Genomic DNA, 24,947 nt, shown 5'->3' on the forward strand with positions numbered 1-24,947 from the left:
TCGATCAAAAGCAACAACATGTTAACGATTCCGAACAGTGTTTGAATCTGTTTGAGTGCAATCAACCTGAGTTTTTACGTCTATATGTTACAATGGATGAAACATGACTTCATCATTCCACTCCGGAGTCAGCTGAGCGTACTGCACACGATGAACCGAATCCAAAGCGTTGAAAAACACAACAGTCAGCTGGCAAGGTTATGGCATCAGTATTCTGGGATGCGCAAGGTATCAATATTCATTGATTACCTTCAAAAGGGCCAGACCATCAACATCGATTATTATATAGCGTTATTGGATCGTTTAAACGATGAAATCGTTAAAAAACAGCCTTATCTGAAGAAAAAATAGGTGCTGTTTCATCAAGACAATGCGCCGTATCACAAATCAATTAAAACAATGGCAAAATTGCATGAATTGGGCATAGAATTGCTTCTGCATCCACCGTATTAGCCAGATCTTGTTCCCAGCGACTTTTTCCTGTTCTCAGATCTCAAAAGGATGCTCGCTGGAAAGAAATATAGCGCCAATGAAGAAGTAATCGCCGAAAGTGAGGCATATTTTGAAGCGAAAGTCAAATCGTACTGCAAAAATGGTATCGAAAAGCTGGAAGATCGCTATAATCACTGTATCGCTCTCGAATATGTTGAATAATAATCTTGCCAAAAAATGTGTTTTATTATGGTAGACCGGGGACTTTTCAATTGGCCTGTTACTGGTCTTCAATTCGTTTGGAATGTTAGAGCGATCTGTTCAGAGAAAAAACGCAAAAATGAAATTCTATTTCGATTCGGAATATCAATTCCCATAGAGAACAGCGACAATCATTCGATCCTGAACGTAAATCAAACACTGAATATTCAGAAGAAAATCGCCCGGAAATGTTTACATTCGGAAGTTATATATTTTCATTGATCCGCTGGCTGTCAATAAGCCGGCGATTCGGAACACCAAATGTGCTCTGCCTCCAAAGTAAAATAATGGGATGTAAAAAGAAAATATACGAATATTAAGTGGAATTCGATATCCAGCTTTTCGGCCCTGAGTTAACAGCATTCGGTGATGTTTAGCTTATGAATAGTTGATTTCTACCGACATGAAAAAGTTTTATGTATCGTAGATTAATTTTTGTATGTTTGTGCGTAGTTTGAATCGAAAAACTGTATTGGAGGTTGATTGTAGAGTCATCTGTGACAAATCGTGAAAAAATGAAAAGTGGCATAAGTAGACATTTTATTCAAAACATTTTTCCGTAACTTGTTTTTTTTTGAGATTTTTGACTGATTTAACTCGAACAAACCACCCGGTATTATAAAAATACATGATTCCTTACTATAATTTTTGTGGGAAGCGTCGTCACAACGACAAAAATTCAAGCAGAGTATCGAAAAAAAACAAAAATTCCTCGTAAAAAAATTTCATGTTGACCGCATACAATGGGGAATAATTTCAAATTTGAGATGAATATTGGAAAAGAAATTCCAAATATTTTCGTGATAAGAATACCGATTTTAATGACTGTCGCAATATTGAACAAAAATAAGTCGAAGCGTCGATCGAAATACAGGGTGTTCCTAATTTGGAGCTACAAAGGAAAAAAAGAGATTCCATGGATAATTTTAGGAAAAGAAGTTCTATAAACAGGCTGCTTCTTGTAGCTCTACTTTTTTGTGATGATCATACCAATTTATCTTATCATCATTAATCTTCGCTTCAGATTGGGTAAATAAGTAACAAAAGATAAAATCAATTTATTCCTCACAGCTCACTTACAAGTTCCTTATATTAATTTGGATATTCCTGAGGAATGGTTTAAAATTTTTCTCTAGAAATCGGTAGCAGATATAAAAAAACTACAAGAAACCAAATAGTGTAGTCCTAGACCAAAGTTTCTTTTTACATTTTCTAAACTACCAGTGGTCCAACAGAAAAAAAAAGTTCTGGAGGATAGAATCAGGCATTGTTCCATAAAAAATAACACCTCGTAGATTTGCCTTCAAAATCGGCATATCACAGCCTGCTATGAGTATTGAAGAAGAAATCAAACCTCAACACCCTGTATGATATGTATGATCCTAAGAATCTGTAATTTTTGTTCGTACAGGGTGTTTCACGTAAGCGACTCATTAGATTTTGTGGCTTATTCTTCGAGCAAAATTGAAAAGTGACACATCAATAAGATATTATTTTCCACAGGCTATCCAAATATGTTAATGGAAAAATATCAAACCAAGGCATGGAAATTTATTGAGGAAAAACCATTTTTCAAAAAAAAATTTTTTTTTCTAGAGACAATGTCTCACCAATTGTTTCTTCATTTGAATTTTCGGTTTTCAAGAAAATGGAATTTTTTTTCTGCAAAATATACTTCATAATATTTTTTCATATTGTTTGAATGCTCAATCGATTTTGAATCCGAATATGTGAATAAAGTGGTAGCTTTATATTCATTTCAAGCTATACCATTCAAAAACAACCTGACTAATGTTGTCTATGGTTCGATAAATATATGATTCTCAAATTTTGAAGTTTTCATTCTCGATTGAAATAGATGCCGCTATTGTGATTAAAGAAAAAAAAGGAAAGAGATTATAATAATAGCTTTATATTTTACCTTTCATTATAATCGAGAATGAAAACGTAAAAAATTTGACAATCAAATATTTATTGAAACACAGACGCATGGATATATTTTCCGAATATGAAATATGAATTTCCTCGGGTTGATTTTGAATAGAATTGCTAGAAATAAATATAAAACTACCACTTTATTTACATATTCGGATTCAGAATCGATTGAGCATTCAGAAAATATGGAAAAATATTATGAAATCTTTTTTGCAAGAAAAAATCTTCTGTTTCCTAGGTAACCGGAAGTTCAAATGATGAAACAATTGGTGAAAAATTGTCCCTAGACCTTCTTATATCGAAAACCAGTCGAATTTGCAAGAAATATATTTTTGGAAACATGTTCTTTCCTTAATAACTTTCCATGCCTTGTTTCGATGGTTTTGCAATAACATATTTGAATAGCCCGTGGAAAATACTATCATTGTGATGGGTCACTTTTCAATATTGCTCAAAGAATAAGCCACAAAATTCCTGTTATCCGCTTTCGTGAAACACCCTGTACCTGCAAATTAGGAACACTCTGTTTATAATGGTAACAATGCTCACTAGTGCATTCAAGAAATTCATTAAAAAAATCACAATAATTTTGTAGCACCAAATCCATATTCAAACTCTAACAAATACCGAAAAATTAACAGTCCGATACACTTCCAACAAGGAAAACCCTTGCAGAAAACCAATCATGAAAATCGCCAACTCTTCGAAAAACGTCTGAAAAAACAACCAGTAAAAAAAGAACAAAACCGCGTTCAGGTAAACGCTACTTTACGTTCCACTCGCAAAACGAGCTGAACAAAACGGAAAATGAAGAGTTCACATCAATTCCGACGTCCAGAATCTCGCGTGCATCCTTTCGCGACGCCAGGCGTCGGCGTGCGAGGCAATGTTTTCGGAAGAAAGCCCACCGTCCATACATGGAGCGCTCGGCGTCCGGACGCAGTCGCGTGGCGTCTCCGAAAAAAGCCAGAGGCCGTTGGCGCGTCGGCAGGAGTAGGGACGCGAGGCGTCGGTCTCGCTAGCAAGGTGTATTTACGATTCTGGGACACCATAATAGTCCGGGTCGCCATAAACGCATCGAATTTTCGATAGGACGCTTGGTCCTTCGCAATTGGATTCTTTCAGTGGGCAAGATGGTAATCTGTTTTGATGGGTTGAAATTCTTGGATGAATAATCGAAAAGTTATTCGAAATTTGCCGGGAAAGAATTTTTCGAAGGAAATGATATTTTGATGATCAATAGGAGCAATATAAAAAATATTAAAATACAGGGTTAGAACTAATAAGAGAGGCACTACAGGGATATCGAAAACCGTTAGAAATATTGAGTGGCTTAAATTAGGGATGAGTGTGTTGGTGTGAACATATCTAAAATGTTTCCAATGTTCCCGAGATATCTCGAAAAAACTAAAAATCGAGATTTTCTTTTTTTCTGTATAACTCATTTGTTTTCAGAGATAACTTCACGAAATTCGGTTTGTAACCATTATCCAACATAGAGATTCTAATGGTGTCTTCAGATTTTAACTGTTTTCCATTGTTTCAGAGATGCGATAGTCAATTTTTTTCTTATGGAAGCCATATTGGCTTTCCTTATGAGGCGATAAGGAAAAAAAATACGAATTCAACAATGTATCACACTCAACAAAAATATCGAATGTAGCTACGCAAATTTGAACTTCCTTTTCATTTTTTTTTCGTTTGTTTAAATAGTAGGCTGGTGCCAGAATTGTCAAAAATCACTTAATTTTTGTAAACACCTTAATCCTATTCGATAAGTAACGTCCTATCAATTACATAATCATGCAGATACCTACACTCTACTTATCGTACAACTGGCAATGTCTGTAGAAATTGTTTTTGTGATTTGAACCACCCTGTATTTCTAACGGTTTTCGAAATCCCTGTAGTGCCCCTCTAAATAATTTTAACCCTGTATATCGAAATTTGGTGGAAACATAACAAGGTGTTTCATGTATTAGTGGAAACATTTCAACCCTAGATTTCTTAGCTAAAATTATGAAGTTTAAACATAAATCAGCTTGATGAAATGTTTCATTAAAAAATTAATCAATAATAATTTGTGGCAAGTACTTTGAAACCATTGGACTTATTATTGCTCAATTTAGCAGTAAGTGTGAAGGGTGTCCTAAAATCGATGTCCATTGAAAACATTTCGAAAACTATAAGACCAAAAGAAAATAATCTTCAAGGACCCTTGATCTCTTTTCTTGAATCAATAAGATATCAGAAAGCAGACCATTGATACATATCTTGATTCGTTCTCAAGTTACAGGGTGTTTCTGAAAAATGAAAATTATTTCGCTTGGTTTATCTTCAAGATATTCGAAAAATACCAAAACGTTTTTTTCAGTAATTTTTATGGTTCAAATGATACTGCTAACAAGTCATAGAAATAAATTACGTTTTTAGAAATACCTATAGAGGAAAGTTTGTGTTTTTAAATGGGACACCCTATAGTTTTCAATACAGTTTCATTTAGCCTCAGGTTTTCCGAAAAACATCTTGTTAGCGGTTTTACTAAAATGTTATCCGTTTCAATGACAATGATTTCTTCACTTCATTCTTGAAATGGGACACCTTACAGATACATATTTTTTTATTCATTTCGAAATTCAATTCATTTTGGGTCTATTGTATAATTGTAATCGAGTACGTTGTCCAATTTAAAAAAAAAACAATCTATCGCTGAATCGGTTAATATCAAGTTTTCTATTGTTTTGATTATGTTATCAGTTTGAAAATTTGCACGTAGCTTTAAAATTGTTGTTTTATATTTATGTATGCCAAAATTCTCAACTCCGACGGTTATGTGGCCATAGAAATTCGATATTCTTTTAAATTTTTCTATGGTTCTGGTTACGCGATCAATAAGAAATTATGCCCGAAGCTTGAAATATACAATTTACGTCCAATTTTCCATCTGGATGGAAAATGTAGTTCTGAAATGATAATTTAGAATGTTTATATTTACGGAACCCTTTGTCGGATTATAAGCATCAACAAACTCGACTGCAGCATGCAAGATCTGAACGTACTGTGAAAATTTAAAGTTTCTAGGTCCTTCCGTTAGAAAGTTGGACACCCAGGCTTCTCAGTTCACGGTAGTGCTCTAATTTTCAAGTGTTTTAGAAAATAAGGAAGGAAATAATGAATCATACTGTAACGTTTACAATTTCATTCTTTATTTTTAAACGATCAAGAACAGATTCATATTGACATTCGTAGAGTGAGAAGAATTAGATAATTCATGTGAAACCCATTGGTTGAAATGCTAGTTCTTCTCATTTGGTAAAATTTTAAGGAATATGTTTATCACCTCGTACACATTATGCATCTCTTAATTTCTTTCATTATAATGAGGATTTACATTTGACCTGAAAAAATGTGGGTTGTTCATTTATTTCAGTAATACAAATAATAAAAATAATTCTGGGGACATTATTAACCATCGTCATTTTATACAAATTGATAGTGATTATAACTGCATCATGCTCTATCCCGTAGCAAATCGGAAAAACGCTGAAAATTCCTCTAACGTTCGAAAAAATACCTATTCGTCAGATTCCTCAATTTTTCCTCGAGAGAGAGATTTGAATAAAAGATGACTCAACGAAAAATTCAACTCTGAAAAACTCAATATTTTCCTCTCTGAATATTCATGCCGGAATTACTTCGACCAAATTCCATTATAAGATGAAATTTGAACAAGCAAAGAAGAAAATTATTTTCTGTCCTCTGTGTTATCTGCAGGAGACAGAATTACATTAATTAATGCATTAGGTACAAAGTGGCTATAAGGTAGGGAATGGAATTGAAAGAGCTAAGTACGGATCACCAGATTTCCACAGAATTACGTTGAGGATTAACTCAAGAAGAAACTTGAACAGTTTGTATAAAAATACTGCAGATTTTGCAATATGGCTTATTATTGCTTCCGAATCTTTTTGGATGAAAATTTTTTGAGTCTCCGATTTATGAACTCCTTCAAAATGCCCTTCAGATCATCCTGAACAACTTTGTTTACTTATATATCGGCCTGACTGTCGGTCTGTGTGTCCGTACATCCTCATAACACCCTCAATTTCTACAAATCTTATCAGATATTAATGAAATTTGGTGTGATTATTCTTTTTGAGTTGTAGATGGTCCCATTTGAAATGCATCTTTCAAAGATGAAAGGATTGCGTTGAGTATGCTCATACGTGATACTCCCGTTATTTCCTCAGAGTAATAAACATAAATAGAGAGAGCATGTATCGTTTTCCCAACATGAACTATCAAATTTGACATGAAGCGCGCGGAAATGAAAACATATCAGTGATACGATATTTCACTCGACGGACAGCCAGGTCACACTGAGGTCCCTGAAATCATATAGCCAGGGGTCTTTACTGACATGGGACTGCCTTAATACCATAAAGCAACTGGCAAGAGGCAATAAAGTAACTACAATATTAGTACCGGTGCATTGTACTATTTAAGAAAGTGGAAAAGTCGATGAACTGGCAAAAAAGGCATCAAGATTGACATCTTTTGGTTCTGAGACCTTCTGTGGGTTTGGAAAAAACCAATACAAGACAATGGTCCAACAATGGGAGAGGGACAATAGGAAATCCCTCTGAAGGAATACTCCGGATCTTGCTCAGGCAATGAAATTTGTGGTGCTTTCACCGAGCTATACCAGAAAGTTCCTAAAACTACCACGAGCTGAGCTTAGGGTTATGGTGGGCTGACAGGTGCAAATACCTTTTGTACCGCATGGGTAAGTCAGCAGATGAGATCTGCAGACTCTGTGGAATGGAAGTAGAAACAGCCGAACACATAGTGTGCAAATGTCTGAGGCTGACTGGCCTAAGAACCACTCACATGGGAAAGTTAGTTCTGGATACTCACGAAGTAATAGCCAAAGCTCTTAAGGATGTTGGTGGTTTCACTAACAGCATCGACAGCCTCCTTAGGTTTGTATGAATAGATAGGGTTAAGAACAAAAGATCAACTTGGTCGTAGTTCCCGGCAGGCTAACAAAGCCGTAACTATCCCGATTCAGTGAAATAATAATAATTATAGGTCAAGTTTCAATCTTGCTGATTGAAGTGTCCTCGTTGCAATGGGGTTGCCACTGCCTTTTGCAAACAGAATTTGGTTTGAATAATTCTGAAGCACATGCACTCTGGGAATTTTCCGATACTTCAACCTTTGTTACCTTCGAAACCAATCCCCATATTTCAAATATTCATCCAACCCCCAAGACACGTTGAAATCATAAAACAGTCCGGAAGGTATTAGCGCAGAAAATGTTTATTCCCCAGAAATTTCTGAGTAAGTGGAGAAAAACCGAAAAAGAAACTCCTTCCAGATCTAAAGAGACTCGTAAAACCCTCAACTCACTTTAATGCAACAATAAAACAACTGGCTTTATTCTTTTTCATCTCCAAGCGTGAAATCGAGAGTAAGGGCGCTGAATCTGAATCAACTTGAGAAAAGCTGGGGGTTTAGCGGTCCTATATTGTTAGTATGTGCGTCCTTAGAGGGTTTAATGCGTGCGTGTTGATTCAGCTGCGAATATTCATAACAGGTACGAGTCATTTATAAAACTGTTGCGCAGAAATGAACACTTCGGATAAGAAGGTTGTTCATTAGAGTTAGATCTAAAGGGTGTTTTTTTCGAGGTATATAACTTTAAGTTGGCATTACTGTTCAAGATGGCGACCGATTTAACAGCTGTCGAGTGATTTATTCTTAGTTTGGTTTGGCAATTTATCTTAAATAGAATAGTAAGGCGTAGATTCGTCGAATGGGCCAAAATGAGATTGCCGTTGTTCCCGATTTTCATAAGCGAATTTTGTCTAGCGATGAAGCACACTTCTGATTGAATGGCTACGTCAACAAACAAAACTGCCGCATTTGGAGTGAAGCTAATCCTCAAGTGTATGTTGAAACACCGTTACATCCAGAAAAACTGACTGTTTGGTGCGCTTTATGGGCTGGTGGAATCATTGGTCCGTACTTCTTCAAAAACGATGATGGCCAGAACGTTACAGTCAATGGTGATCAGTATAAAGCCATGATTACTAACTTTTTCATTCTTGAATTGAACAACCATGATGTCCTAGAGTTGTGGTTCCAACAAGACGGCGCAACATGTCACACAGCTCGTGCCACAATCGATTTATTGAAAGACACGTTTGGTGATCGCCTAATTTCACGTTTTGGACCTGTGAATTGGCCTCCAAGATCTTGTGATTTAACACCGCTAGACTACTTTCTGTGGAGCTATGTAAAGTCATTGGTCTATGCGGATAAGCCACAAACCCTTGACCATTTGGAAGACTACATTCGCCGAGTTATTGCCGATATACGGCCACAAATGTTGGAAAAAGTCATCGAAAATTGGACGTCCAGATTGGACTACATCCGAGTCAGCCGTGGCGGTCATATGCCGAAAATCATATTCAAATAGTAATGCCACAAGATTATCTTGTGGATAAATAAAATTCATGTCAATCAAATAATCCATCGTTGTTTTATTGCAATTTAAAGTTCTATAGCTCTAAAAAAGCACCCTTTATGTGCGTCCCTAGAGGGTTTAATGCGTGCGTGTTGATTCAGCTGCGAATATTCATAACAGGTACGAGTCATTTATAAAACTGTTGCGCTGAAATGAACACTTCGGATAAGAAGGTTGTTCATTAGAGTTAGAGCTATTTTTAGTTGTTGAAGTTATGAATGTATGAGCAAATAGTTTCCTCTTGTAGGAGAAGATTCAGATTACAAGCGATTCTATCTAAGGAAGCGATATCAAAAACAAAAAAAATCTGAGAATGATATGATGAGGAATTTTGGATTGACTAGGTCGTAATGATAAAAATTCATACGAATCGAAATCAAATAGCAGTTATTCAAACTGTAAAATCTCGAAGGAGCTATTTTATACAAGTTCCTAAATTAGAGGTACAAACGAAAATGAAAGATTCTTTAAAGCACTTTGGGAAAAAAATACTATGAACATGGGTTTTTTTCTCATGGTACTTTCCCTTCACAAGACATTCAACTAAAATTTGGCATATATATTCCAATTTAAGATTTTCACCATGTGATATGCGCATTTTGAATGTAAATCTACAGGGTGGTATTTTTTCTGTAAGAGTGCCCGCTTCTTTCCTCCTGAACTTTTTTTGATGAAGACATTTAAAAGGAAACTTTATTTCAGTACTTCACTTTTTGTAACCAAATTCGAGAAAAAAAAATTCCAAACAATTCTCTAGTGATCTTAAGGAAAAATCTAAATTATTATAAGGATCCAGTTATTAAGCTGTGATGAATAGATAAGTTATAAGTTTTGATACTTATTTGCTCAATCTATAGCTCAATCGATAAACTGGTATAAACGTCTCAAAAAAGTAGAACTACAAAAAACACGTTGTATCTCGAAAACATTGCGTTTGCGGGCCCAAGTTTATAGGACTTTCTTCTTAAAATTTTTCATGGAATTTCTCGTTTTCCTTCATTCAAGTGGAAATAGCTTAACTGTCAATTAATTTTTATAAGAAAACAATGAAATAAAGATTTGTCATCCAATTTTAAGGAAAACATAAAAGTTTGATTCAATAAATATCCATTCGTTCCTTATCAATAAATAATGAATTTGCAGATAAATTCGTATCAATCGAAGAATTATCTGAAAATCCTCTATTAGGAATTTGAAAAGGATTCACTAGTATCGCATAACGTAATATAAATTCCAGAATAACAATGCGATAAAATATTTCGCGACAACATTTCATCATGTCCGAAATACATTCATAATTCAATTGAAACAATATATGTAGATACATCTTATCATGTCATCTTTACGGTGATTTGAACATATTTTATCGATTTCTATGGGAGCCATTGATGATAAGACTGAAAATCGAGAGCTATCTATATGTTATTGCACATTCATATCAATTCATCAATGCATTCGTGAGAAAATCAAATTCGACTATACAAATCAAAACACTTCATAAATGGATCGTCACCGGAATGAAGTGGATACATGATTTTCGTTTCTCGAACAGATCGCTGTATCGGTTCATCAAGATGTCTGTATTTTTCGAATTTCGAGCCAGGAATGCTCTCAAACATACACATAGATAGAGGGAGCTTACGTCATTTTCAGTAAGCAAACTTTGTCCCCAACAAGGACTATCAAATTTGACATGAAGCGTGCGGAAATGAAAACATATCAGTGATACGATATTTCACTCAATTCGCGAGTTTCTCTACAAAGAACGCACTTCTTATGTCCCATTGTGAATCAAAGTTTTATATTAACTGAAAATATATTGAAATAAATACCTAAATATATCAGAAATTCAGAAAACAAACTTATAGCTATCCAAACAACGTGAAACAACCGATGACACTAGGAGAGCAAAAGTTGCCAAACCTCAGACTTCAGCAGGTAGATACAGAAAATAATAAATATTTTGCTCAATATAGATTCGACAATTAGAAAAAATATCGGACTCCAAATTTGCATATTCAATCGAGAATCACTCAAATAAATATTTGTCATTCAAAATAATATACATTCATAACGATATCGTATAATTGTGGATTTGAAAATATGTCACAATCCTACAACGTAATCTAACCATGTTGGGGACATGTAAAAATTGCGTGTACTCCCTCTATTTATGTTTATTATTCTATGGTTCGACTCAATCAATCTGTGGTCATAAATTATGTTCGTCCGATCCGGCCGTCTGTGAACACGATTACTCTCGAACGGACAAACCTAATAAACTTGAAATTTTTAGGGTATGTATCTATTGTTCAGTCAAAGGGCTTTCAAATGGGAATGATACAATTTGAAATTTGTATAATGGCAACATTGCATATTTGATATTTCTTATGTCATTTTCGTTCAGTAGGTTACCTGTCATTCAATTATAGAAATATACGCTCTTTAACAACCTTCAGAAATTGTTGAATTGTTCGATCACATTCAGAACTGAATCCAAATCGGGGAAAAAACACAACAGTCAGCTGGCAAGGTTATGATATCAGTATTCAGGGATGCGCAAGGTATAATATTCATTGATTACCTACAAAAAGGCCAGACCATCATCAGCAATTATTACATTGCGTTATTGTATCGTTTAAAGGATGAAATCGTTGAAAAACGGCCCAATTTGAAGAAAAAAAGGCTGTTTCATCAAGACAATGCGCCGTGTCACAAAACAATGGCAAAATTGTATGAATTGGGCTTCGAATTGATTCTGCATCCACCGTCTTCGCCAGATCTGGTCCCCCAGCTACTTTTGCCTGTGCTCAAATCTCAAAAGAATGATCGCTAGAAAGAAATTTAGCGCCAATGAAGAAGTAATCGCCGAAACTGAAGCCTATTTTGAAGCGAAAGACAAATCGTACAAAAATGGTATCGAAAAGTTTTAATTGCTGAATCGCCTTCTAAGGCAACCATGTTGAATAATAAAATCGAATTCTGCCAAAAAATGTGTTTCACTATGATAGACCAGGGACTTTTCAATTGGCCTATTATACTCGACCTAGTATTGAATTTTTCGTCTAGTTTTAAAGTAACAATGTTATTATTAACTCATTTAGTAGAATTGTGTTATTATTTTATGAGTGGATCCTCATCACAATAAGTGACTCTTCCTCTCACACCATTTCAGTCCATCTTAAACCTTTTAATTAGTTGTCTTGATTATTTTATCATATTCACATGTCGAATGCATTAAATTTTTCGCTCTAGTTTTTCACGCTCAATAAGAACACCGTAACAGCGAAGTTTATTTTCTAATAAACTGAAATTAACATAATACCTCCATTTGACCGATGCAAAAGCCTTAACAGGATCGTTTGCGGAAAAGTAACGTCTATGGTTGGATGAGCATTCTTATCGAATATTCAATTCGAAATTCGGAATCGGTGAGATCTGACGGTTATCGAATATGATTGTTGCAAATTTGGGTTTTTAATATCATGCCATGTGCTACTTCATCTCGAGATATCTGATCTCGGGAAATTTGTTTTGAATTTTATCATTCGAGATTTGTAATCGGGAATTTATATCCTTTAGAATAAATTTTCGATTGCAATAGAACATAATCAAATTTTTATAATCTCATCTAATCAGAAATTGGTCACTTTTTTCCTCAGTTTCATTACAACTTTACAATTTTTTTTTATTTTTGTCTTTTCGTGTAGCTTTTCAAAATATATAATATAATTCGATTTTTTCGTTGAAAACTTCACATATTATTCAAGCATTATAATACAATAAGCTTCATAAATTCCACACTTGAAAATGCTGTCATAGGTGTTCCAGATAGATTTTTCAGTTAGTCTCTAGGTTTTGGTTTGAGTTTTTTATGTAGAAATTATCAGAATGTGCTCTACCTAAAGTGATCAAATCGTTTATATAAGAGTTTTACAGATTTCGAGATATTTGATGTTTTATAAAGATGATGAATTTTTTCACCGAATACTTTCTCGTATGCCATAGGTTGGTACAATATAATACTTTTCGAATCAGTCTTTTTCCATCAATATTGTTGAATGATTGCTTCAATTTATGCACTGAAAAACAGAACAAAATATTATACAGGGAATCTACAAAAAAAATTTGAAATTCACGTTTTGGAGAAAGTGTTTCTTTGTACAGAATTCGATCTGAGGTGGTCTGAAAAAAAGCACTGGACCATTTCTGCATATTAAGTTGAAAGATAAAATACAGGAGAACTTCATTTAGAAAAAAAAATATTCAAATGTTTATCTGGTTTATCTTTTCGAAATTCTCACAGAATAGGCTTAACTTAATATGCAGAAAGTGCTTGTTTTTTTACACCAGCTCAGATCGAATGCGGTACAGAAAAACATTTCTTCGCAACGTGAATTTTAAATATTTTTTTTAGATTCCCTGTATAATATTTTGTTCTTTTTTTCAGTGCATAAAGTAAGGCAATCATTCAGCAATATTGACAGAAAAAGACTGATTCGAAAAGTATTCAATTTACCTATGACGTGAGAGGAAGCATTTAAAGTGAAAAATTCAACATTTTCATAAAATATCAAATATCTCGAAAACTGTGAGACTTTCATAAAAACAATTTTTTCAAATCAGGCAGAGCACATTCTGATCTACATTCCGTTTTCATTCGAGAGGTCTTTTTAGGACACCATGTATACCTTCTCAATCAAATTCTTTATGTTAATAATAATGGAAATACGTTTACCTACAATGCAATAATTTTCTACCAAAGACTCTAACTCGTCCTGTTTTATGATAGAAATCATAACTATACCTCCGTCATCTAATTCTGCGGGTTAATGTTAATGGAAATTCATTTTCGAATAAAATTGCAACTTAAAAAAGCAAACTAAAAAAATGTTAAAATTTTTTTCATCTAAATCGCCCATCGTTGAAAATTGTAGACGAAATATTCAATGAATTTGTTCCTTACTTATCCTTATTATCAGATGAAATTAATATTAAAATATTTGTGGAAATGAATTTTCGACCTGAAGATGATCAACAAATGAGACATTTTCGTGTATTGATATCAACATATCGAATTAAGGATATTCAGTATGGAAATCCCGAAAAACGGACGATTTCGTAAGACGGACGAATTTCACCGCTCGAAAATGCGAGATGTGTGCTTCTTTAATAGTAAAAACCGAAAATAGTTCTCATGGCCCGCCTCTAAACTGATACGCGGCGTATCTGGGAGGTAAACCTATAAAACAACGGTTCCCGAATCAGTTCAGTCAGTCGCTAAGCTATTCAGCTCCGAGTTCTTTCTGTCTGTGCATCTGTGTAACGTAAATCAGACAACATGTGTGACGACGATGTTGCGGCTCTTGTCGTTGACAATGGTTCCGGTATGTGCAAGGCCGGTTTCGCTGGGGATGATGCCCCACGTGCCGTCTTCCCATCCATCGTAGGTCGCCCCAGGCATCAGGGTGTGATGGTCGGTATGGGACAAAAGGACTCATACGTTGGAGATGAAGCCCAAAGCAAGAGAGGTATCCTCACCCTGAAATACCCCATTGAACACGGTATCATCACCAACTGGGACGATATGGAGAAGATCTGGCACCACACCTTCTACAACGAACTCCGTGTAGCCCCAGAAGAACACCCAGTCCTCTTGACCGAAGCCCCATTGAACCCAAAAGCCAACAGGGAAAAGATGACCCAAATCATGTTTGAAACCTTCAACACCCCTGCCATGTACGTCGCCATCCAAGCCGTACTCTCCTTGTACGCTTCCGGTCGTACCACCGGTATCGTCTTGGACTCCGGTGATGGTGTCTCCCACACCGTACCCATCTACGAAGGTTATGCCCTCCCCCACGCCATCCTCCGTTTGGACTTGGCCGGTAGGGACTTGACCGACTACCTCATGAAGATCCTCACCGAGAGGGGTTACTCTTTCACCACCACCGCTGAAAGGGAAATCGTCCGTGACATCAAGGAGAAACTCTGCTATGTCGCTTTGGACTTCGAGCAAGAAATGGCCACCGCTGCCGCCTCCACCTCCTTGGAGAAGTCCTACGAACTTCCCGACGGTCAGGTCATCACCATCGGTAACGAGAGATTCCGTTGCCCTGAAGCTCTCTTCCAGCCTTCCTTCTTGGGTATGGAATCCTGCGGTATCCACGAAACCGTCTACAACTCCATCATGAAGTGCGATGTTGACATCCGTAAGGACTTGTACGCCAACACCGTCCTCTCCGGAGGTACCACCATGTACCCAGGTATCGCCGACAGGATGCAGAAGGAAATCACCGCCCTTGCTCCCTCGACCATCAAGATCAAGATCATCGCTCCCCCAGAAAGGAAATACTCCGTCTGGATCGGAGGATCCATCTTGGCCTCTCTGTCCACCTTCCAACAGATGTGGATCTCCAAACAGGAATACGACGAATCCGGCCCTGGAATCGTCCACCGCAAATGTTTCTAAGTCAATTGATTTTACATCTTTTGTCATCATGTTGTTATATTGTATTGTACTTAAAAACCCTTTTGTATTGACGCGACTTTTGATGCAAACGCCACCGTGCAGACAAGAACCGAATAACTTGAAGAACTCAGCCGCAGCAGGCCTCAGAAGGACTTGTTTAATAGCCTGACTCAATTTATTTCAAACAATTGCCTATTTATTTAAAAACCATCTAAGTTATTTTATTTATTATATTTATTATTATCAATGTATTTTTTTTAAATAAATTTCGGCAATATTTGTAAGTTATATTTTGATTAAATGAGTTTCAACGGAAATTTCTCGCATTTCATTACCCCCAACAGAGCGTTGCTCTAAACAAAACTATCAACGAGAAGATCATTAGTGAAATTCTATTAATAGATCGGGTTGATCGCTGAACTCATGACCATATTTGGACATCTGTTCTATATTTAACTAGTACTCTATTTATAAATCGAAAATAAACATTATTCCTCTTTTCATAACACTCCTAGTATGGTGTGTGATATTTATACTTACTCTCTTTTTTCAAAAGGGAACACAACATCCTCCTCTAATTTCTCTGTACTTTCGAGTCAACTTTTAGAAATTCCATATTATGGAGAGAACCAAATTAGATCTGTTAATAATAGATTGGCACATGAGGTTTTCGGTTAACTTGAGAACCCCTAAAAATAAATTCGAGAACAATTCACATTTTATCATGCTACCTATATAAATATGTCACTGTATGACATTGTTACTATTAATGATATGAAATAAGCTATCCGCAAATTGTTACCTACTCGTCTGATTTCATTCAGGTGAAGTAATTCGAAATAGCAAACCAGTGACGGGTAGGTTATTCCTAGAATTGCTTGGGTTCATATTCGTGTTATTTAGATTTTTTATGTGAGATATCTATTTTAGAAAATATCCAATGCGGTAAATATGAATCTATTGATAGTCCAATGAACTCGGGGGAGAGTGAATAGATATTACTACAATTTTTTTGGGTCCGTGAACAGAGAACTTGGAGTTGTTTTGAGATATACAAAGTGATTCACCGCGATGACCTATTAGACGTTTATGGAAAACTAATCATAATTTTGTGCTGAAATTTTGCATGTTAGGGTTTGAAACAATGATCTTTCTCCCTGAAATATTTTCAGATTTCTACAACTTACGGTTATACCGGAATCAGAATACTACTTCCTTATTTCAAATGGCACACCCAGTATATTATTGCAACATTTGATAGCTTTTTTTATGACAATTTCAGCAATATGCCATACCTTTTGTTAATACTAAACGGGATTCTTTAAAAAAAAATGGTGGCGATGAGGACTCGCATTTTTTGAATATTTCGGCAAAGCTTTTTTCGAAATTTTATTCTTTTTCAATTCTGCAATACGAAGTATTATAAGACTTTTCGCGGTTTGGTCCAAAAATGTACAGGGTGTTTAAAAGAAGATCATGAACTTGGACATCTTAAATTCATCAAAACTCAAGATTTTCAAATTAGAACCCATATTTTTTATTATTTTAGTCGATTCTACGTACTTAAGCAAACCCTATACCTAAAAGGAATAAATGTTTCGTACAAAATTTCTTGTTACATTAGATTTCTTGTCAATGACGTCATGGAAAATTCAAGCAAATATAGAAAAATATTACAAGATATTCTTCAAAATAACACATTTCAATAAGTTTTGTAATATACAAAATCTCCCATTTTTCGGATAATCAATAATAAATCGAAGATTTCTTGGTTTGATTATTTTAATGTTTTATCAAATTACGAGATCAGACGTCTATATTGGACTCCTTTAGGGAAAGTAGATAATCTTATCAAATCATACACTTATTAGACAACAATAAAAATTGAAAATAGAATGATAGCATTTTGCAGGTGTTTGATTGAAATTTCATCATTCTCTATACTCATTATAATTCTCTCACTTACAAAAAGTGAGAAGCTCACTTAGAGAGGTTGTACATTATGAACTTGATCATTTTTTTAACCATTTTCCCTCGTACAAAATAATTCACCAAATCACAAAATTATTCGGATACAATGAAATAGACAATGAATCGATTGCAAATGCATTAATTACTTTGAGATCACAAGAAACGTTTTTTGGTACTAATAATAATTGGAAGTAATCCTACAAATTCACCAAAAAAAAATTCCAACTTATATATAATTTTTCATTATTATTATTTTAAATTGAAAAATAGGACAATGATGGGTCATCAATCTCAACAAATCAGTAAAACAGCTTTGAAAAGATGTATCATATAATAAGAACTAACTTTTCTTCCTCCTTATATTAATCTCAACAAATCTGTGAAAAAGCTATAAAAATGATGTATCATATACAAACAATTCTTTCAATTCTCAAATACATATTCACCTGGAATTTCTGTATATCAGAATCATTTAATCAACTTTATCATTAAAATTATTAATTATCAACTGAAAATTTCACAACATTTGATTGAAATTGGAATCTTCAGAAGCATACATTACAAGTTTGTTTAGTTTGAGCAATATCTATTTCATTCATTTGTTTCCAGAGTAGCTACAAAAATAAATATTTCAATATTTCCACTTTCTTCTGTTGTGCCTATATGCTATTAGTATGTAGTGTTCTTCCTAAGATTAAAGAAAAGGTGAATTGAATCGGGTTCTGCTCAATGATCCTTTCATTTCACATAGAAGAGTTTTCAATTTCAGGATATTAAATTGAAGGTTTAGTATTTACCCTTGTCCACAGAATTTTATTTACGTTCAACACGTTGACAAAAACCTTCACATCTTTCGAAACTAAAGCTTGACTTATATTTCATGTTGAAAAATTATACGATGGATTTCAAGTAACAATCATTTCTGAAGTACTGTCTCTCTGACTAATTCGACTTCAATCAATTATACAAGCAATCATGTTTCTGATGGATAGGTAGTAAACACTTTGTACAGAGATCCTCATCGACATGGAACATCAGTCGGTAAGCATGATTACCGTGATAAACAGTTGTGTGTTGTGGGACATCCTCTGTTGGGGAGATGTCAATGACTATTCGAAAACTCAGTATGTGCTCGTAGCGAGGCTCGTAGCTTGTTTCCGACATCCTTAGCGGCAGATGAGTGATTTTTGACAAAGGTCTCAGACCCAGTCTAGTTAGTTCGTCGACAATAACATCTTCAGGAATTGTAGGATGTACGTTCGATATAACTATTGTCTGGACGTACCTCTTTATTTGTACTTGTTGACCTTGAATTATCAGTATATGCTTTTCTATGAGAAAATCTACTAGTCCTGGACGGCTTAGGTAGATACATACAGTGTTGTTGAGTCTTGAAGCATATAATAAGTTATTTGGTCCAACTTTATCTCCGACTGCTTGTATACAGTCACTAGTTGGTATTCCAACAACAGGTGACAAAATGATAGCCTGATCTGAAGTTAACTTTGTGGAAGACATTTCTATCGACCTTTCTGTGATCTCCTGTCAGTTACTTTGATGTCGAATATGGTTGAGGTTCCTATATATTTCAGTACCTACGTACTCACTAACTCACGTATTTAGAGTCCCACTGGATTCATCACTAAATTTTAACTAAAAGTAATGTCACTCATCATTATCCGATATTTGTGGATTCATTCTAAAAGTGATATAATACCTCTCTCAATCATTGAAATATTGGTTTGTATCATTTCTAGTGTCCTATATATGCGTTATTCGAATGCAAAAAGTTGATAATGATATCTCTAGAGTGTACTAGAAAAGCATTTTTTGATCGAATCGATTTGTCTTATCAATAAAATAACAATCTTTGCAGATCGAAATTTAGAAAAAAAGAAGAAAAACTCTGACATCAGGAGCTTTCCTCGTTTAAGTTCATGTTCATATAATTTTCACGAAATTTCGCATCAACTTCAAACTTAATTCCATTTACTCAGCGAAAATCTGAGGTCTGATCTTCGGAAATCGGAATACAAATAATCAATTACCTAACCTGCAAGTTGATATACCCTAAAAATATAGAATTACTGAAAACTTCAAGACAATGCCAGTCCTCCAGTTTTATTCGAGGAAACTCAAAGTATTATGATAAATACATTATGAAACCTCTAATTCTTATCTTATTTTGCAGATTGGTTTCCTGGGTGGTCTCAGCATGGACAATACAATCGCCAACCGAATGATGATGGATTAAGCGATCAAGACTGCGTTGAAGTGAGAAGAATCTATTCCTTACCAACATCAGTGACAGGATTAGCGAATAATTTCATGTGGAATGATCGAGATTGTTCAACACCGAACTATTTCATTTGTGAAAAGTTACAAAATGATGGTAAGTTCCCCGATTCTCGAAATAATTCACAGAAATGAAAAAAATGTTACTCAATATTTCAAAGACATAATTTATTGTACTCAAGAAATTTTTGTCGAAGCCTTTCTCCTTCTGAAAATAGCTCTTGTTGAACGCTCGTTACCCTAACCTAACAGACTTACTGATGATGAATTCGTGGTCAAATTCAATTCTATCGTGTAGCCACTGTGCTTTATCAAGTCATTATAATTCTTAGTAGTTTGGGTTTCACAAAAGACTAAGGTAATCAGAATAAAAATCATAAAGCATTACAGAAAATTAGAAGTTTATCATTTTTAATTAATAAAACCAAACAGTTATACAAATAATTCAACTGGTTTGTCTAATATTCATAATATTAATAATTCATAAATCCGTATTTTCATCTTGGTGTTATTTCAATTATCTCTTCTAATAACCTCTCCTGTAGTCTTAATTTCAACTTTATAATATGCGCTATCTCTTGATTTTTGAAATTATAATATAATATTATTCATTATAAAATAATAAATTTATAGATTTTTTTTCAATTTCATATTAATTTATACCGGTTGAAATGATTCAAATAACAAAAAAAACAAATTGAAGGCTTTTAATATATAATCCATTCACTTTGAAAACAACTGAATTGAAGTTTCACTGAAACTTGAAATTGCTACTATTTAAAAAAACGCGCTTTACAAGTAACCAACGAGTGATTTACTCACTAGGTACTCTTTTTTTCATTTAGGAAGCTTTCGATTAATTTTCAATCGAACGTAAAGGCATAAACTTTAATTTTTGACGAAAATAATATCTAATTAGACATCTAAAATAAAACAACTCCTGTCGCCACTGTGTTTTATTAAGTCACTGTAATTCTTAGTAGTTTAGGTCTCGAAGAGGAATATGGTAATCAGAATAAAAATCCTTAAGTATAAAAAAAATCAGAAGTTTATTATTTTCAAATAGTAAAATCATAACAAAAATTAATAACTTGATTAAAAAAATACTTCTATGAATAAAACTGAAGCTTATGAAATTTGGGTTAGGAAGAGAAGATAATATTTTTTCATTTTCAATGTATTCTTTGCGTAATATTCAAGGTTTTTGAAGATGGAGTTCTCCTATCAAAATCACAGTTACTTGGAAATTTTTAAGTAACTTTGGAAATTCCACGGAACTCTCCAATTTTCCAGATCGTGGAAAGTTGGTATAACTTTTATCTTTTCTTTTAATTTGGTTTCAGCTGAGGCCTCAACTTCCTTCTGGGGCACCCTATTGAAGATGGCGTGTCCATTCGTTACCAGAACGGAATTGATTGGAGCTGAGATTTTTATTTTAAGAGCGTTCTGGAATTCATCCAGCTCCACCACTTCCGCTCTGATTTCTTTTAATAATAGGGAATTCTCGAATATCCGACACGCTTCATCCGACCATAGGGTGCCTTTGTATGGCGGCTGAATACCATCGATAGAAGCTCTCACAGCTTGAGCCGGAAGCTTCATGAAATCTTCAGTTAGAGGAAAAATGTTTTCTGGTTTTTGAGCAGAGACTTGCCCGAAATCAATGAAGAATAGTTTGACCGGATCAGAATTATTTTCCAAGTCTACTATGGTAGCTCTTGAGTAGATTCCATTTAAAGGAGCCACACAGTAATTCTTCTGCAGACATTTTACGGGTATTGAATCTCTGTCTGAATGATTTTTATAAAATTCCTGCATCTCCTTCATAAGTTCCTTCATTTCTATGAAGTTGGTAGAGATCCAAAACCTGTACGGATCATTTACTCCCACCACAACCATCTTCAATGGAACTGGAACTCACTTCGAACATTTTCTTCACTTGAATTCGGTCAATTACTAGTTTTCTAGAATCTTCACTTTCGGACCTACTTCGAAGATTTTCTTCACTTGAATTCTGTCTATTACTTGTTTTCTAGGATTTTTTTCAGCCGAACATCATCCTAAGAAAAAAATATCCAGTATAAATTCCACATGAACTGATCAGAATAATGATAAAAAGAATATTGTTTATGTAATTATGCAGACATTTTTGTAACATTATTTTGCATTAACTCAATCCTCGATAATTTAAACAGAAATTTCTTTTAGAAAAATTTTGAATAAAATCTGAAATATTTTCAATTGTTGTGAGAAATTCATTGTAATTAAAAAGTGATAATTAGGGTATATGATAGTTGACCAGAAGTTTTTGTTGTGGAAGAGTTATCAAATATTCACGTTTTCTGGTGTGTTATTAATATTCGTTGAAACTTATGGAGTTAAGAAATAGAGATTATACATTAAGATTAAAAATAGCCGAAATTTAAAAGTAGTTGATGACGAAATTCTTGACGATTCTTGGAAAAATATCAAATAACTCACCTCATAACTATTGTTGATGCACTTATTCACATCGAAATGTACATCTTCAACAATATTTGAAATGTATGCATTCCCAGCATTTTCATCTTCGAAAATAATGTTCTTAAACGGATTTGATGTATTCGATACTCTCCAAATCTTGGTTATCAGTCAACGGTACACCCGTTCGTTTCTTCTATCTTATGTTCTCGAGTTTTTTCGACTTCTTTTTATTACTTATCGGAAATTCTCGTTTTTGAACAACCTTGGAGTCACCAGATGCATAGAAAATTCAAAAATCGAATAAAATATTACATTTTTTTGAAGCATGGAACTTTTTTCAGAAGTTACATGAAATTTGGTACAAGAATTGTTTGCCGTAATGCAAGGATTCTGCTATTTTTTCTAGTACTCAATTCATATACAGGTTGTTTCTTAATTGAATGTCAATATTTATGGGGTTGATTTTTGGGCCCATTCTAAGAAAAGAACTTCATTTGAACATACGTCCTAAATGTCTTACCTTTAGAGATACAGGGTGATAAAGTAAACAATAAATCATTTATTATTAATATCTACAATACCATTTCAGATATTTTAATGAAATTTGTCATACATATAGATACTATGAATCAAGAGACATTTTTTAATGTATAACTTTATTTTTAATTTCCACCAGTGGCGTTCGTACGTAATTTGATCTGCCTATTTTGGCAGACATCGATGGTACGCCACAGATTTTTCCTTGAAATAAAAATTATTTTTAAAATTCCCAAACATTTTTTACCAAAGTTGATCAATCAACTTTTTTCAATCCGATGCACGGTTGCGCTTAACAAAAAACGTTTCTCTGCTTTGAAATAAATTACATTATGTATGTTAGAAAGAATTGTTACTTATCGTAGTAGGCTGTGGCCAAGTATCTTCAAAGGTAAGACTTTAAGGACATATATTCATATGGAGTTTTTTTCTCAAAATGGGCCCCAAAATCACCCTCATAAATATTAACATTCAATTAGAAAACACCCTTTTTAATTATGAAATTAAATCAAATGATCAGGAAAATACTGACTCGAAGAGCTTTTGAGCGCACTTTCAGCACTTTCCCAATTTTTTTCGATTTTCCGCTTGAATATTTTATTGTTCTGATGAGGTTATCGAAACAAAATTGTTATTCTAAGTATACAAGCAAAATCACATTCCGATCGCATTTTGATAACAGATATTTTTCAATATTATTTGGTTCGGATTATGTGATCAGCTCGACATTTTGGAAGATGCTTAAAAAAGATATTATTTTATATCAACAGCCAAAATCTCGTCGATGAACGAGCGCTAGTCTTTCAAAAAAATGTATCGTATATATTATCCTGTATAATACGCGCTATTTCTTTATTTTTGAAATTGTAATATAATATTATTCATTATAAAATAATAAATTTACATCAATTTTTTTTCAGTTTCACATTAATTCAAACCGATTGAAAGGATTCAAATTACAATAAAAAACACAAATTGAAGGCTTCTAATATATAATACATTCACATTAAAAACAACTGAGTATCTCAAAAGGTGAGACCTTCAAGACATATGTTCATATGGAGTTTTTTTCTTAAAATGGGCCCCAAAATCACCCTCATAAATATTAACATTCAATTAGGAAACACCCTGTTTAATTATGAAATTAAATCAAAAGATCAGGAAAATACTGACTCGAAGAGCTTTTGAGCGCAATTTCAGCACTTTCCTATTTTTTTTCGATTTTCCGCTTGAATATTTTATTGTTCTGATAAGGCTATCGAAACAAAATTGTTATTCTAAGTATACAAGCAAAATCACATTCCGATCGCATTTTGATAACAGATATTTTTCAATATTATTTGGTTCGGATTATGTGATCAGCTCGACATTTTGGAAGATGCTTAAAAAAGATATTATTTTATATCAACAGCCAAAATCTCGTCGATGAACGAGCGCTAGTCTTTCAAAAAAATGTATCGTATATATTATCCTGTATAATACGCGCTATTTCTTTATTTTTGAAATTGTAATATAATATTATTCATTATAAAATAATAAATTTACATCAATTTTTTTTCAGTTTCACATTAATTCAAACCGATTGAAAGGATTCAAATTACAATAAAAAACACAAATTGAAGGCTTCTAATATATAATACATTCACATTAAAAACAACTGAGTATCTCAAAAGGTGAGACCTTCAAGACATATGTTCATATGGAGTTTTTTTCTTAAAATGGGCCCCAAAATCACCCTCATAAATATTAACATTCAATTAGGAAACACCCTGTTTAATTATGAAATTAAATCAAAAGATCAGGAAAATACTGACTCGAAGAGCTTTTGAGCGCAATTTCAGCACTTTCCTATTTTTTTTCGATTTTCCGCTTGAATATTTTATTGTTCTGATAAGGCTATCGAAACAAAATTGTTATTCTAAGTATACAAGCAAAATGACATTCCGTTGGCATTTTTGATAACAGAAATATTTTTCAATATTTTTGGTTCGGATTATGTGATCAGCTCAACATTTTGGAAGATGCTTGAAAAAGATATTATTTCATATC

The 24,947-nt window shown here is 34.0% G+C and overlaps 3 protein-coding genes across 3 annotated transcripts in view; 2 read left to right on the forward strand and 1 right to left on the reverse strand.

The window, feature by feature from the left end:
• Positions 1-24,947, forward strand: part of LOC123674047 — a 226,372-nt gene that overhangs the window by 149,015 nt on the left and 52,410 nt on the right. The window contains exon 7 of the mRNA XM_045608871.1: positions 19,795-19,995. Coding sequence (XP_045464827.1) covers positions 19,795-19,995 — 201 coding nt within the window. The remainder of the gene's footprint in view (positions 1-19,794; positions 19,996-24,947) is intronic.
• Positions 14,337-15,949, forward strand: LOC123674045 (actin, muscle). The gene has a single exon (XM_045608868.1). It carries the CDS (start codon positions 14,502-14,504, stop codon positions 15,630-15,632), a length of 1,131 nt encoding a protein of 376 aa, XP_045464824.1. The 5' UTR covers positions 14,337-14,501; the 3' UTR covers positions 15,633-15,949.
• LOC123674046 (KH domain-containing protein akap-1-like) lies at positions 20,933-22,552 on the reverse strand. The gene is made up of 2 exons (XM_045608869.1): positions 22,380-22,552; positions 20,933-21,958 (listed from the first exon to the last, which is right to left on the reverse strand). Exon 2 carries the CDS (start codon positions 21,795-21,797, stop codon positions 21,135-21,137), a length of 663 nt encoding a protein of 220 aa, XP_045464825.1. The 5' UTR covers positions 21,798-21,958; positions 22,380-22,552; the 3' UTR covers positions 20,933-21,134.

Source organism: Harmonia axyridis, chromosome 2, assembly GCF_914767665.1.
Source record: "Harmonia axyridis chromosome 2, icHarAxyr1.1, whole genome shotgun sequence".
In the NCBI taxonomy this organism is placed as follows: domain Eukaryota; kingdom Metazoa; phylum Arthropoda; class Insecta; order Coleoptera; family Coccinellidae; genus Harmonia; species Harmonia axyridis.

Bases quoted from the DNA above. Each gene is read 5' to 3' on its own strand.
- LOC123674045 (XM_045608868.1), top strand. From the start codon at position 14,502: ATGTGTGACGACGATGTTGCGGCTCTTGTCGTTGACAATGGTTCCGGT.
- LOC123674046 (XM_045608869.1), bottom strand. From the start codon at position 21,797: ATGGTTGTGGTGGGAGTAAATGATCCGTACAGGTTTTGGATCTCTACC.